General features: G+C 37.6%; 1 protein-coding gene across 34 annotated transcripts in view; it reads left to right on the forward strand.

The window, feature by feature from the left end:
• ADGRL2 (adhesion G protein-coupled receptor L2) overlaps positions 1-8,740 on the forward strand; it is a 388,299-nt gene extending 379,559 nt beyond the window's left edge. For 15 of the 34 annotated variants that reach the window (XM_038143890.1, XM_038143893.1, XM_038143891.1 and 12 more), the window contains 2 exons: positions 882-1,010; positions 4,370-5,124. In XM_038143890.1, the coding sequence (XP_037999818.1) occupies positions 882-1,010; positions 4,370-5,124 (884 nt within the window). Of the gene's footprint in view, positions 1-881; positions 1,011-1,244; positions 1,327-3,622; positions 3,676-4,369 lie in introns of all 34 variants that reach the window. The other 19 variants (XM_038143904.1, XM_038143888.1, XM_038143903.1 and 16 more) reach the window with 6 other exon arrangements.
• Positions 8,741-13,949: the final 5,209 nt, after the last annotated feature.

Below are 13,949 nucleotides of genomic sequence, written 5' to 3' on the forward strand. Positions count from 1 at the left end.
TGTGTAAATTAATTTTTAAATCACAGCACTTTTCTTGTAGTAGCTAGAAATCAGAGATTAATTGACTTTTTAATAATTTCTCAAAATATGCTGGTTTTTTATCTGATTATTCTGAGAGTGTTTAAATGGTGTTGCGTTAACATGTAAATTTGAGTTTACAGGAGTTTAAAAGAGTCTGTTCATGTAGTATTTTTCTTTGTCTTGCATTGTTTGTAAACTGATATTCAAAGAAATTTGTCATTCAAGGAATTCTTTTTTAAAACCTGGCAGATACGTTTGCAGCATGACTGTCCCAGGAGAAAATGTGAATGCTCTAATTTCTTAGAGCAAATATTTTGCTTTCCCCTCAGCATGCATACTTTTGCATATACTAAGATATGCTTCTTGCAATTTGTCATCCACTGTCTGTTTGAAAACAGCAATTCCCTTCCACTATCTGTGTGTTTTTAAGAAAGTGAGTAACAGCTCTGATCCTGTCATAAGACATTTTTCAATACCTTTCAGTTTGAGAAATTCAGTTCTGTCAATTCTGGACAGAAGTGCTCCCTACGATCATTTTTAAAGTCCTGATAGCTTTATGTAGTACCTTGATCTCTAAACATTTAATGGCTACTCTTGTGTAACATTGTATACATTAGTAAATATCACTTTCACTAGATGTTTACTTTGGAGATTTGGACAGCACCTGTGAATTACTGGAATCTAACTGTATTTTCCTGCTCCCATTTCCAATGCATAGCTCAAATACATCCAGAAATTTTCAGCTGAATTACATTTTAGAAATCCTACATGATTCATGATGAATAAAAATTATTCTTTATTGAAACTGTCAGGCTAAAATTAAGCAACTGACATTTTTTTTTCTGTTTCTTTTGCTTTAGGAATGACTGGCAATTACCTACTAACAAACCCTCTTCTTCGACCACACGGCACTAACAACCCCTATAACACATTGCTCGCAGAAACAGTTGTATGTAATGCCCCTTCAGCTCCTGTGTTTAACTCACCAGGTGTGCTTATACTTCCTGAATAATATACTTCCTGCTTTTCTTGGCTCACTCCAAATTCCCTCTTTTCCCTAGATAGAAACCCAAGTTGCAATACCCCAGCCATACAGTCTGAATTTCTGAAATAAATTCAAGAAATGCAGTGTTGCCAATGTCAGCTTGTAAAACTGCACTATATTATAGTAATGCCTTTGCCCTAACAGTATTTACCAATAATTATCCATGTTTTTAACACAGGTGGCATAAATCTTAATATACTATTAAAGGACTGACACCACATGGTCCGAGAGCCCATCTTCAAGATAAATATCACTTAGAGGTATCATGTCTATGCAATATAAGGTCGACTCTAAAGCTTGCTGAGAAAACCCTGCTTATGGAATGGATGAGATACTAAAGCAGTGCAAGGCATCTTGACACCTTTGGATACCCCGGTGTAGAAAATTGTATCCAGCGTCAAACAGATCTAAACTATAGTATAGTGCAGCTTTATGGGAGATCATTTTCCTGTAGGAAAACCTTGAGATTAACAGTTAGAAAAGTTTAGTTCTGTAGGAATAAAGGGTGTCATCATTTACCTAACATTTTGTTGTTACATTATCTACTTGCTTTTTTAACAATGTTGCAGTTCATCAGTAAATATCTTGCAGATACTGTTTGATGAGTCCTAAGATCACTTTATTGTAAATAGAATGATAAATCTTTGAAAAAGAGCTCATAAAACCTTGTTTCCAGTTTTTATTTCAAGTCTCCTTTTTAACTGAACTGTAGTTTCTATTTTCATTCTCTTGTTTTCTTACTTTCCTTATGCTTTCCTCTAGCAACCTACAGAGAGACAAGTATGGGAGTAAAACTTAACTTTGCCTATCAAATGTAAATTTTTTCAGCATGATTTTTAATGGGCACAATTAAAACATAACTAGCGGTCATGAAGTAGACTCAGCGGGCAAGTGGTTCACAATTTGCAAATAAAATGTTTCCACATTCAAAAAGTACTTGCAAACTGCTTTTTGGGAAACACCAAGAGGTCTGTAGCAAACCCTATTGGTAACACAAGTTATGCAATGCTGAAATAATTTGCTGTTTAAAACCAAAGCAGTGTCATGCCGAAATGCTTAATAATTTACTTATATTTTTACATTCCTACAGTAATCTTGCTACAGGCTATGAAAGATTTCAAATTAATTACCTGATCATGGGCAACAAAATTTGCCTCATCAAACCAATTTGAATATATTCTAGCATGCTTAACTCTGCAGTATATCATAGAAAACTCATTTTGGATTATCAGATGTATTTTGATATCTCTTTAGCAGAGGAAAAGAAAATGAAAATTACAGAATTAAATCACTTTCATGAGGGAAATGAATCCAGCATGTGGTCCATGTGTTGTCTACTTTTATAAATGCCATATGTTCTGCACAGCTAAATCCATTGCAAGAAAAATCTTGGAACATACATGAAATTGCAAAACTACACAGTTGTTTAATCAAAGCTTAAAGAGGCCTTTCAAACAACCCTCATCACTGTTAAAGTCAGTACACATGGAGAAGAGTTAGCAATAACACAAATGCAAAATGACTTGCAAATTGCTCAGAATTTATTTGGAAATGATTACTCTATTTTTCAAAGCTGAAGACAAAAATCTTTTCATGAGAAAATGCAATCTCTTTTTAATTGAAAACAATATTTCCAGAGAATATTGAATTTTCTAGGATAAGCTGCAGCTTTAATTATGAAAAAAGAAATCCACAAAATGAGGAAATGTAAAATCTTTTCCAAAAAAACTTTTCCCATATACTCCTCCAAGCCTTGCATATTATGCAGCAGCCTCACAGTGGTCAGTCTCATTTCAGTAAAGTCACTTCATTCTTTCTTTACTTCCAGACATATCTGTAGATAAAGTGCTTTTCTAGGAATGCTCTAACCATCTGATTTCCATGGTTCAGACTGTTTAATTTCTTGCAAAGTTTTTTTTTTTCTTTCTTTTTTTTTTCTTTTGCTTTGCTTGGGAAGCACTGTGCTGTCATAGTTTACATGTCTTTGTGTCTATAGGAAAACCTTTTCTTTATCCAGTTATCGGAAAAAAAAAAAAAAGCCAAAACCCAAAGCATAAAGACTTTAATCATCATAAGACTTCATTTTCCCCCCCTCTTAAACTCCTTTTCATGTTTTCAGCAGACTTACCCAATCTGTCATTCCCTCAACAGCTATGAGATATCAGCCACGGCTGATTTCCTCTTCCCATTCCACAACTAATATTTATTCTTTGGTTTAATTTCTGTGACCCATACTTACAGAAATTCCTAACATTTCTGCATTTGACTTCCATGCCCATGGTAACTGTGGGCCTAGCTCTTAATTAACTATTCTGGTTCATTCAGCGCTGTCACTGTGACTGATGCAGACTGCAGGCAAACTTTGACCTTTAGGAGCCTGGGGCCTTTGTTGGCAGACAGAATATTAGTGCAAAAAATTACATTAAGTGGGAAAAGAAAAGCTGTTATTGCTTAGTAATCTAATTTGCTGAACCCTTGCTCTGACTAAGTTGCTGAGAAGCTCAGTAATTCTTCATCATGTTACAATAAATCATTTTACTTTCTTTTATATATCAGCTACTCTTAGGCCAGATAGCCTGAGCAGACAGACATGATGTGAGTTGTCCAAAGTGAGTCATTCCACCTGCTGTCTATCGTGTTGTTGGATGGTGCTTGTGGGCCCTGGTCCCTGTAGTGTGAAAGATGGCTGTCCTTGTTTAACATAAATTCTTTGTATTTATCCATTTTTTCCATTCTTTTCTTTACTTCATCTCCAAAAAAAACCGAAACCAAAAAAACAGGAAAAATAATGTTAGAAATGTTGTTAAAGTAGTTGCTTGCCAGTTATGTGGGTTTATGTTGTACATTTACCTTCAGTTATGTCTGTGATCTAATTCCTTTTTAATTTAGTGTTGTTTAGGACAAATTCTGTTAATTTTCTTTTTCTAAATCATGGTGATGTACTTCAAAACATAGATGTTTCCAAATGAATTGCTTTGCATTACATATGCAAGGGCATGGAGTGAACAGTTCCTTGTGGAAAAGTCACATAATTGACACTAAATTTCGAAATTTAAATGCCACTATTCCCCACAGGAAACACACATTACTATTTTTAGAATGCATCTTTCCTATAAGGTGTGCAACTGTTTACAATTTTACATTTGGGAATGTTCAATAAACTAACTTTTCTCAAGTTTTACTTCCAAGTACAACTTTGTCCTGAACTACATTAAACAACTTTGTTAAAAAGAAAAAAAAAAAAAAAAAAAGGGTGATAAAAACATGTCAGGCAATAACCAGAGCTGTCCTTTTCCATTTCAGGACATTCACTGAACAATGCCAGGGATACAAGTGCCATGGATACTCTACCGCTAAATGGTAATTTCAACAACAGCTACTCATTGCGCAATGGAGACTATAACGACAGCGTGCAAGTTGTAGACTGTGGACTAAGCATGAATGATACAGCTTTTGAGAAAATGATCATTTCAGAGTTAGTGCACAACAACCTGCGGGGCAGCAGCAAGAACCACAACCTGGAGCGGGCGCTGCCAGCCAAGGCTGTGATCGGCGGGAGCAGTAGCGAAGATGACGCCATCGTGGCAGACGCCTCATCTTTGATGCACAGTGACGCCCCCGGGCTGGAGCTCCACCACAAAGAGCTGGAGGCCCCGCTCATCCCTCAGCGGACTCACTCCCTTCTGTACCAGCCCCAGAAGAAAGTGAAGACCGAGGGAACTGACAGCTACGTCTCACAGCTGACAGCCGAGGCTGACGACCACCTCCAGTCCCCCAACAGAGACTCTCTTTACACGAGCATGCCCAACCTCAGAGACTCTCCCTATCCAGAGAGCAGCCCCGACGTTGAAGAAGACCTCTCTCCTTCCAGGAGGAGTGAAAATGAGGACATTTACTACAAGAGCATGCCAAACCTAGGAGCTGGCCATCAGCTCCAGATGTACTATCAAATCAGCAGGGGTAATAGCGACGGCTATATCATTCCCATTAACAAAGAAGGATGTATTCCGGAAGGAGATGTTAGAGAAGGACAAATGCAACTAGTGACAAGCCTTTAATAGTGTAGCAAAGAAATATTAAAGGTCACGTTCAAGTATTAAAAAGACTTAATTGGCCCCGTGCAGGCTCCCTCATATCTGCTCGAAGAGACAATTCTGTTGACCCTGTGGTTCTCCAGTAACAGGGATGACTGGACCTCGCAGTTCTGTGAATTTTTATAAAACAAAAACTTTGTATATACACAGAGTATACTAAAATGAATTATTTGTTACAAAGAAAAGAAATACCAACAAGGTATTTACGATATCTTCTGCTGCTGAATTTAACAAAATTGTGAAAAAAAGAGAAATAAACACTTTCCAGCCATTTTACTGCAGCAGTTTGTGAACTAAATTTGTAAATATGGCTGCACCATTTTTTTTCCTAGGCCTACATTGTATTATATACAAGGCGTAGGCTTTAAAATCCTGTGGGACAAATTTACTGTACCTTACTGTTCCTGACAAGACTTGCAAAAGCAGGAGAGATATTCTGCATCAATTTGCAGTTCACTGCAAATCTTTTCCATTAGGGCAAAGATTGAATACATGTCTAACCACTAGCAATCAAGCCACAGGCCTTATTTCATATATTTCCTCAACTGTACAATGAACCGTTCTCATGAAAAAATGGCTAAAGAAATTATATTTTGTTCTATTGCTAGGGTAAAATAAATACATTTGTGTCCAACTGAAATATAATTGTCATTAAAAATAATTTTAAAGAGTTTGAAGAAAATATTGTGAAAAGCTCTTGGTTGCACATATGTTATAAGCTGTTTTTCTTACACTGTTCATAGTACAATAGTTTGTTTAAAATGCAAGTTCTACCTGTTTTCACTTATTTTTTCACTGTAAACAGTGTTCTGCTTTGACAAGTTAGTTTTTATTCTTAAGTTTTGAATTTTTATTGCCAAAAAAAACTATAATTGGGGAGAAAGTTGTTTTAGAAGCCAATTATGCCAAGCCTTGCACAAATTTGGTGTAGCTAACAAAGATTGTAACTCAATTCCCTGTTCATTCTTTAATCAGGGTTGGGTGGTAATGGGTAAAGGGGACACTGGACACTTCTCACAAGCTTTCTCGTGAATAAAAGGTGCCTGTCCTTTAAAAAAAATAAATAAAACATAACTATAACTCTTCCATATTCCTTCTGCCTATATTTAGTAATTAATTTATTTTATGATAAAAAAATCAAGTGAAATGTAAATTGTTTCAACAAAATTCTGCTTTTTCCATCCCTTTGTGTAAACCTGTTAATAATGAGCCCATCACTAATACCCAGTGTAAAGTTTAACACCTGTTTGACAGTAAATAAATGTGAATTTTTTTCCAAATAGGTAAAATGCGCATTATTATGTATGAAGCATAATTGGCATCAGCAGTCCTTCGACCCAGATGTGTCCTGCCCAGAATGGCATCTTTACATTTCATTACTTAAGTGTTGGGAATTCAACAGAAACTGTCTATCGCTCTACAGAAGACAGGTCATCTTTACTATTCCTTTGTCACGATTGAATAGGATCAAACCCAGATACAGCAGGGTCATTAGGAAAATGTACTGTAAATTCATATATTTGCATAACTTTTAAGTAGGCATCTGCACTGAAATTAAAAATAAGGTGGTAAACAGCACTCTCATGTTCTTGGCAATAGTAATTAGCAGTTAATTATTAGTGATGAAGATACATTGTTGCAGTGGGGAAAACACAAATAAGCAGCATTTGGCTAGCACTCTGAGTGCTATCTAAATAATTCATCCATCATGGCACTGGTTTGTGTTAGATAAATAAGCATGACTGTCCCTATTTTTATCAAGCTAGAGAATTGCAGAAGGCAGCTGATGCCCAAGATGTTATCCACAAATCAGTAGCTAAATTGGAAGTCTGAAATCTTTGTTGTGTTGATTCCCAAGCCTCTTTAGTTCCTCTCATCCAGGGCCTTTCAAAGACAGCATCAAGGACTGCATTTATCACCACTTCCTAAACTGTGTTCTTTCAAATAACTCTCAAATTAATGCCCCATCATCACAGAGGCCACAGTTTCACATGTGGCCACTGTGACTTTCTGTATAACAGCAAAAATTCACTTGAAAGCTGTATCGTTACCTTCTAATGCATTGGAATATATAAAGTCCTTTTGGAAAATAAGCCAATGCATTTTTAAGAAGTCTGGATTTCAGAGGAATGTTTTGGGCGAGACTTCCCACTGTTGAGAAGGTTCAAGCTCTAAAAGACTAAAATCCATGTTGAGATGGAACTGTGGGGTTCAGGTAACCTCAATATATCTATTCAGGACTGTGACACTTTAGCAATTGTTTATAAATAAAAAAGCATCTTCCACCATCAGCCACTGGTAACTCTTGCCAGTAAGTTCCTTAACACAAAAGTTACTGTGTTTGCAGTAGAGTCGCTGAAACACAGAAAATTTAATCAGAAGGGGTTTACTTCTTTAGTAGAGATGCTTTAAAAATCTGAAGTCTCTATGAAACAGGACTTAGTTCTGATTCAGGGAACACAGCAGACTCTTTGGAGCAAAATTTATTCCCTTACTCTGTCTGGCAAACGCATACTTGCTGCCTTCTACCTAGGAAATCATGTTCTTAAGGATTTCAGAATAATGGTAGTCAAGTAATTACAGTACACATGACCTAATAACATCATCAACTTTCTGCAGAATCTTCAATCCTATTTCAAGGAATTACTCCTTTGTGGCTAACTAAAAGTGGCAAAACTACATACTGGAGAAAGGTTTGTAGCATTGTGATCGTAAATACATATTCAATTGCAAATGTAACAAGTATTCATAAAACAAGAAAATGTAGCTGATGAACCTAAGATGAACCACCTGAACCTAAGTATCATAAGGGAATTCTTTCGTTAGCTTCTTTGTAATGTAGGTGTTGCTTTTTAGTGAGCCTGGGTTTGTTTTGTTGTTTTTTTTTTTAATGTTGAGCTAGTGTGTGTCCTGTGTTTAGCTAGCGGCCAATACATTGCCAAATTTCTGTTGGTGTAATTTCTCAGTGTAGTAGGTTACAGTACAATTATATAGTTGACACCTTATTGTATTTTATGTTCTCTTCTAACATTCCTGCCATCTTGTCTTGGGATCAGAAGGACAGAAGAATTCAGAGGAAGAGTGCAAGAATAGCAAAATAATGGCAGCAGAATTAATGGAAACAAGTGTTTCTTCAGGGTCATCAGTTAACCAGTTCCTATGATGGTGCCCACAATATGTTGCTATTTTAGGCACTGTCTTTCAGAAGAGCTGTAATTTTCTTATGGCTGGTAATCTCCTGTTAGTATCAGTGTTAACCCTACTGTCTCAGTTCAATTCTTCCTTGTAACTTCAGTCCAGTTACATTAATTCCTACAAAAGATTGAATGGGATGTGCATTTAGTGAACTGTTGTATAATGGTGCTATGCATTGTCTAATATAAAATACATCTCAATTCTACATAAGTGAACCATAACATGAAGAAATGCAACACTGGTAAAACTTCTTAGTTAAAACGAACCTTTATCTGTAAATTCTACAATACACCTTTGCTTATTTTAAATTTGAAATGAAGTTACTAATAAAGTTTACATATATTCACTTACATAGGCAATAAAAGGTGTTTCAAGTTGCCATAAATTATGGATAAAATATGTGTCATACTTGATGTCCTGAGTTTTAAGGTTTTGGTTTTTTTTACTACTCAGAGCATACATTAACAGAGCAACAAATAAGGAAACAGTCCCTGTGTACTGTAGCTGGTGTTATCCCTCCTTTGCCACAAAAATAACAAAACTTCTCTTCTAGATTTGCTTATATGACAACATACAGTAGTGTAACTTTTAATCCCTGAATAAAATTGCTTTTCAAAATCAAGAGAAGCTACAGGTAGACAATCATATAAATATATATAGATATACACACACAACATTTTAATTCACTAATTCTAGGGAACAATGAAGAACTTAAAAAGATGGGATTCAGCAGTAATCCTTCATTTTTTAAGCAATCCTGCAAAGACACCCCAGAGAGATCACAGTAAAGCATTCCTTAATTTAATTTAAAAAAAAAGTGACAATCACCTTCCACATTTATGAAGAGCAGTGCTACCATTTCAGCAAGCAAGGATCTTGCTATATGGCTGCACTGTGGGATGAGGATCCCAGATTTATGGATGCCACTGGTGTGCTCAGTCTCTATTCCACAGTGACACCACAGATTTGCACTGAGTTGGAGTTAAAAAATTATCACTGTCACAACCATGGAAGCAAGAGATCTGTGTCTTTCATTTACACAAACACTTTGTAAATTAGTAGGAATTCAGTTAATGGCTCCAGCTCAATCACCTGCCTTTGCCAAAAGTCTGGAGTAAGGGTTCGTTAGGACCCTGTCTATTTCAACAGAGTTTGGGGCTTTTTTCAGTAAAATCTTCATGTGGTTTTTAGAACGACAACTTCCAAATCCTTTTATTCATGCAGGATAAATTCTCAATGGTATTTCATTAATTCATGCCTGAGAGCATTAATATCTCTTCTTAGTGTATTATGTCATCATTAATCTCAGCCGCTCCCCATCCAAGTTCCTGGCATGTGCAGGGGATCACACCATGGTGCAGCCTGAGTGGTTATAAATGCTACTGAAAATCACACAAGCCTCTACTCAGCAGCAAGGAGATTTAAAGGACCATACAATATCATGCACCAGCTGCTGCAGACATCATTTTGGGATCCCAGATGGGGGAAATCACAGTTGCATAAATTACACTCAGAATAGGTAGCTCCATAAAGAAAATTTTTCTCCAGCAAAGTTTGTAGACATTTCTTCCTTGGGTGCACGCCTTCTTTTATATGGTAAAATAGGAGCCCTGGCAAAATGTAGACTCTCCACTGCCAATCAGTTCAAAGTTTAGGCAGCAAAGCTGAGCACAAAACCAGTGTACATTAAAAGCTCAGGTTCCCAAATAGGAGGCAGCAGGTTAGTACCTGTATGGGCTTTTTTAATGGAGAAGCTGGATCTCTGTAGATAGCACTGAAATAACAGGTCCAAGTCTTATTGTAGCATTAGAATTGTTTTAAAACAACATAATGCTTCTGAACATTTGGCCTCCATGATTGCTTAACAGAATGATTCCCAAATGTTAATGAGGTTCTCATGAAAATAATTCATTTTAATTCTCTTTAAATATACCACTTTGCCTTTCTTTCTTTTTTTTTTTTTTGCTCTACCAATATAAATAGGAGCTTCTTAACTTCTATTCTTAATGCCACTCATTGTTTTAAATACTTGCCCTCTGTTTCCTATTACTTCTTGTTAAACAAACCATTGTTTTCAGCATCTTCCACCTCTTTAATTATTTAGTTGCCAGTCTTCAGAGTTACTTTTTGTCAGTATGCTTTAAGAGATGGGGCAAGAACAAAATTATGGGTTCATGTTGATTTATGGTTGGGAGCTGTATCTAATATTCTTTGCTACTGCCACCCCCCATGGTCTCACATTATCTTTTGTTTTCATAGGATCCCTTTACAACACACTATTCCACTAGGCTGGACATAGTAAGTAATGACCTAAATAGTTATGGTTAATTTAGAGCCCAGCAAAGCCTACAAATACTTCCAATTATTCTCTTGAATGTGTGCCCAACCTTGCATTTCTCAGCATCGCATTTCATCTGCATCACACTGCCCATTTATTCACTTTGTTAACCCAGGTCAATCACAATCTTCCCTAGTTCTGATTAACTGAAGTAATTCTGTGCTAACAGCAAACAGTGCCACCTCCCTGGCATGCCCATTTTCAGACAGCACCAGTTGAACAGTGTAGGGGCACTAGACCATTAGCCTTTTGTCATGCTAAAAAAATCAACCATTTAATCCTGCACTACCTCTTAGTTTTTAATGCACAACTACTTTAGCTCTCACTTCCTTAATACGCATTTGCTTTAATGGCTTCTTGGTAGGCATATTTTTATATGGATTTTTTTTTCTTTTTTAAATCCAAATAAATTACATCAACCATTCCCTCTAGTCTCAACAGCTGCAGGATTGACTTAATTTTAGTACGTTAGAGAGGCACAATTTTCTTGCTCTAAGCAGTTACGTCTCTTTTGGCAATGTTTCCTCTGCAGTTTGTGCTTAAATGTGGATCTGCTAGATGTCAGACCCAAAAAGCACTTCACTGTTCAAAGTGAAACTTTGGTGGAATTTAGGCACTTAAATCCCAGGTACAACAAATGTTACTTCAGGGCCAGAATTAATTATAATCTGGAGACATGTATGTTTTTGTCAGTAAAGCCTTTTTATCATCCCAAGTTTGGTGACTGCGCGTGTGCAGCCCGGTCGTTGCAGCCAGGAACCATGAGGGATGTCACTGCCTTGCTATGCTTACCAGTGCAGACCCTGAGTGCCATAATCCAGGAGTTAGGTTACAAAGAAGCTCCTTCCTTCCCCTGCTGAAGCTGAAGTCCTGACAATAACTAGCCTGGAGTAACTCTGGTGTAAATGCCACCACCAGAGCTCTGCAGCGCCCATGGATCTGCCCTTGCTTCAGCTAGATCATTGCAGCAGGAGCTTCATTTGACAATCTTTCCAAATCTCTGTGAGCCTATGTGTATCCCTCTGCTATGGAAACCAGGCTCAAAAATTTCACCCAGGTTTGCTTTATTTTTTTTTTTTCTAGATCAGAGCTGAAGGCCCTGACCACACCAAGTTTGCTGTTCCTTTTGAGAAAGGGTCACGGCTCTTGCCTGTACTCAAAAGCACCACGGGTCCTGGCCCGGTGTCCCTCCCGTGACAGATGGTGTGAGGCTGCAGAAGGGCCATGCCCTGCCAGTGGCACTGACCATGCCAGGCGACCTGCAAGGTGCAGTGAGGTGCTGCCCAGCCAAGGGACACTCAGGACGCCCACTGCCCACACAGAGCTGGCAGCTAAGGAGCTCAGAGAGCCAGACTGGGGCAGGCACAGTGGGCAGCCCTCAGCCTGCACTGCCCAGCCGCTCACAGCCTTTGCTTCCCTCGGTGCCCACGCTCAGTGACAGCCACGCTGTGGCTGCAAATGCTGCCTGGGGCTCTCAGCTTCCACCTCCCTCAGGCAGGAGTTGCTTAGTGTGAAGCTACTGCTTAAATCCTTCCTGAGGAGAACATAGCTGAAATAACTGATGACAGGGCTATCTCCATGACACAGCCCAAACAAGTGCAAGTTTATACAAAAAAGTGATGGTTTCCAAGCACATTAGAGGTTGCCAGAAGAGCCTGGACCTTTTTTCAAAAGCAGGGGAGGAAAAGGAATACAGACAGATGGAGAAGAAAATAAAAGGACAATATAAAGCAAATGAGGTGAAGAATTAATTTTGCCCTTTCTCATTTCTCTTCTTTACAGCACCACTAGGTGCTGCCCCTTCAAGGCAAGACGGAAAAATCTCAGTGGTGTCAATCTGTCTGGGTAATTTGACAAAATAGCTCAGAGAGCTGTTTCTAACTCTTCAAACTTGTTGATTCATGTATATGACCTAGCTGTGCCAGATCACGACATGCTTACAGAAAGCAGTCAAGAAATTTTTCATTCCAATATATTGAAATGTTCATAGTACACTTTAAAAATCCAATTTAACAAAAACAAATTACTTCAATGGACCAAAACTCTACCACTCACAAAAATCACTGAAAATGAAGGAAATAGTCAAAATACCTAGGAAGCGAAAGTTGATTAGGTTTTTGCCTTAACACAGGCTTCCCACAGGTTATCTAGGCAAGTTGTCGAAGGCTATGAATACACCCTTCCCTGAGAGCAAGGCTTAGTACCAGCAAGGCAGTGTTACCCATGCAGGGGTGCTGTAAATATCACAGTACTGTGCTTCTCAGCATCACTTAAGGAATCTGGTCCATGTCCATTCTTAGAAGTGCTAAAAGTGTCTGCAGAGACAATATTTGTCTCATATTTAAAAGATTACTGCCCTGACTGAATACTACAAATAAGCAAAAGTGACGCCTATATATAAAGAAGGAGAACCTACAGTTACAGTCCTACAAAGTGCAGTGTAACTTCTTTTCATGACCCAGCTCATGGTGAGCACACAGAAGTTTCTCTTGATGCAGATGCAGAAAGTACACAAAGCTAAGTTCGGAATAGTCTGACATCCAAAGTAAGCAGGGAGCTGCTGCAGGAGAGGTTCTTCTAGGTCTCAGCAAAAGTTTGATGCACATAAGCTGGCACTTATGAGACTACTTGGTCTCCCCATATCAAGTTAAGAATATGCTAATAGTTGCAAGTGTTCTAATTAGGTCAACTTGGCTATTGTTCTGTGGTTTGACAGATGCTACATTTAAAGTAATTTCAAATACTAATTTTTAGACCTTTTCTGTGAACTGATAAATCAAGTGCTATTTATTCATGGAATTATTCTTTTCTTTCTTAATGTTTATTCCCTCTGGCTTGTAACTTTAATTAGAACCTGCTATCTGTTCATATTGGTAATAGTAACAGTTGTCACTTGAGTACAGATGCATAGATTCAGCTGATATTGCCCCTTTGACATTATGCTTAAAGCCTAACAATCTTGCCAGCTATGTATCTGAGCATACCATCCATTAGTGCTTTATCTCACTGCCACCCTGAACTCCTGACTCTAAACACTAACAATCTGATTGTTTTTTAAACAACAATAATGCATTTTCTAAAGACTAGAAACTGTACAAAAAATAGTTTCATTTGAAGATAAATATCTGCCTGAAAAGGTTATTCAGCCTATCCAGATTTCTTTTTTATTACCATAGATTTTCCCAAGGCAGTATTGTTTCTTGAATAATTATCAATCTAAGCAATCATGTGCTAAAGCAGTCTGATTCACTCACTA

The sequence above is a fragment of the Motacilla alba genome, chromosome 8 (genome assembly GCF_015832195.1).
Source record: "Motacilla alba alba isolate MOTALB_02 chromosome 8, Motacilla_alba_V1.0_pri, whole genome shotgun sequence".
Classification (NCBI taxonomy): domain Eukaryota; kingdom Metazoa; phylum Chordata; class Aves; order Passeriformes; family Motacillidae; genus Motacilla; species Motacilla alba.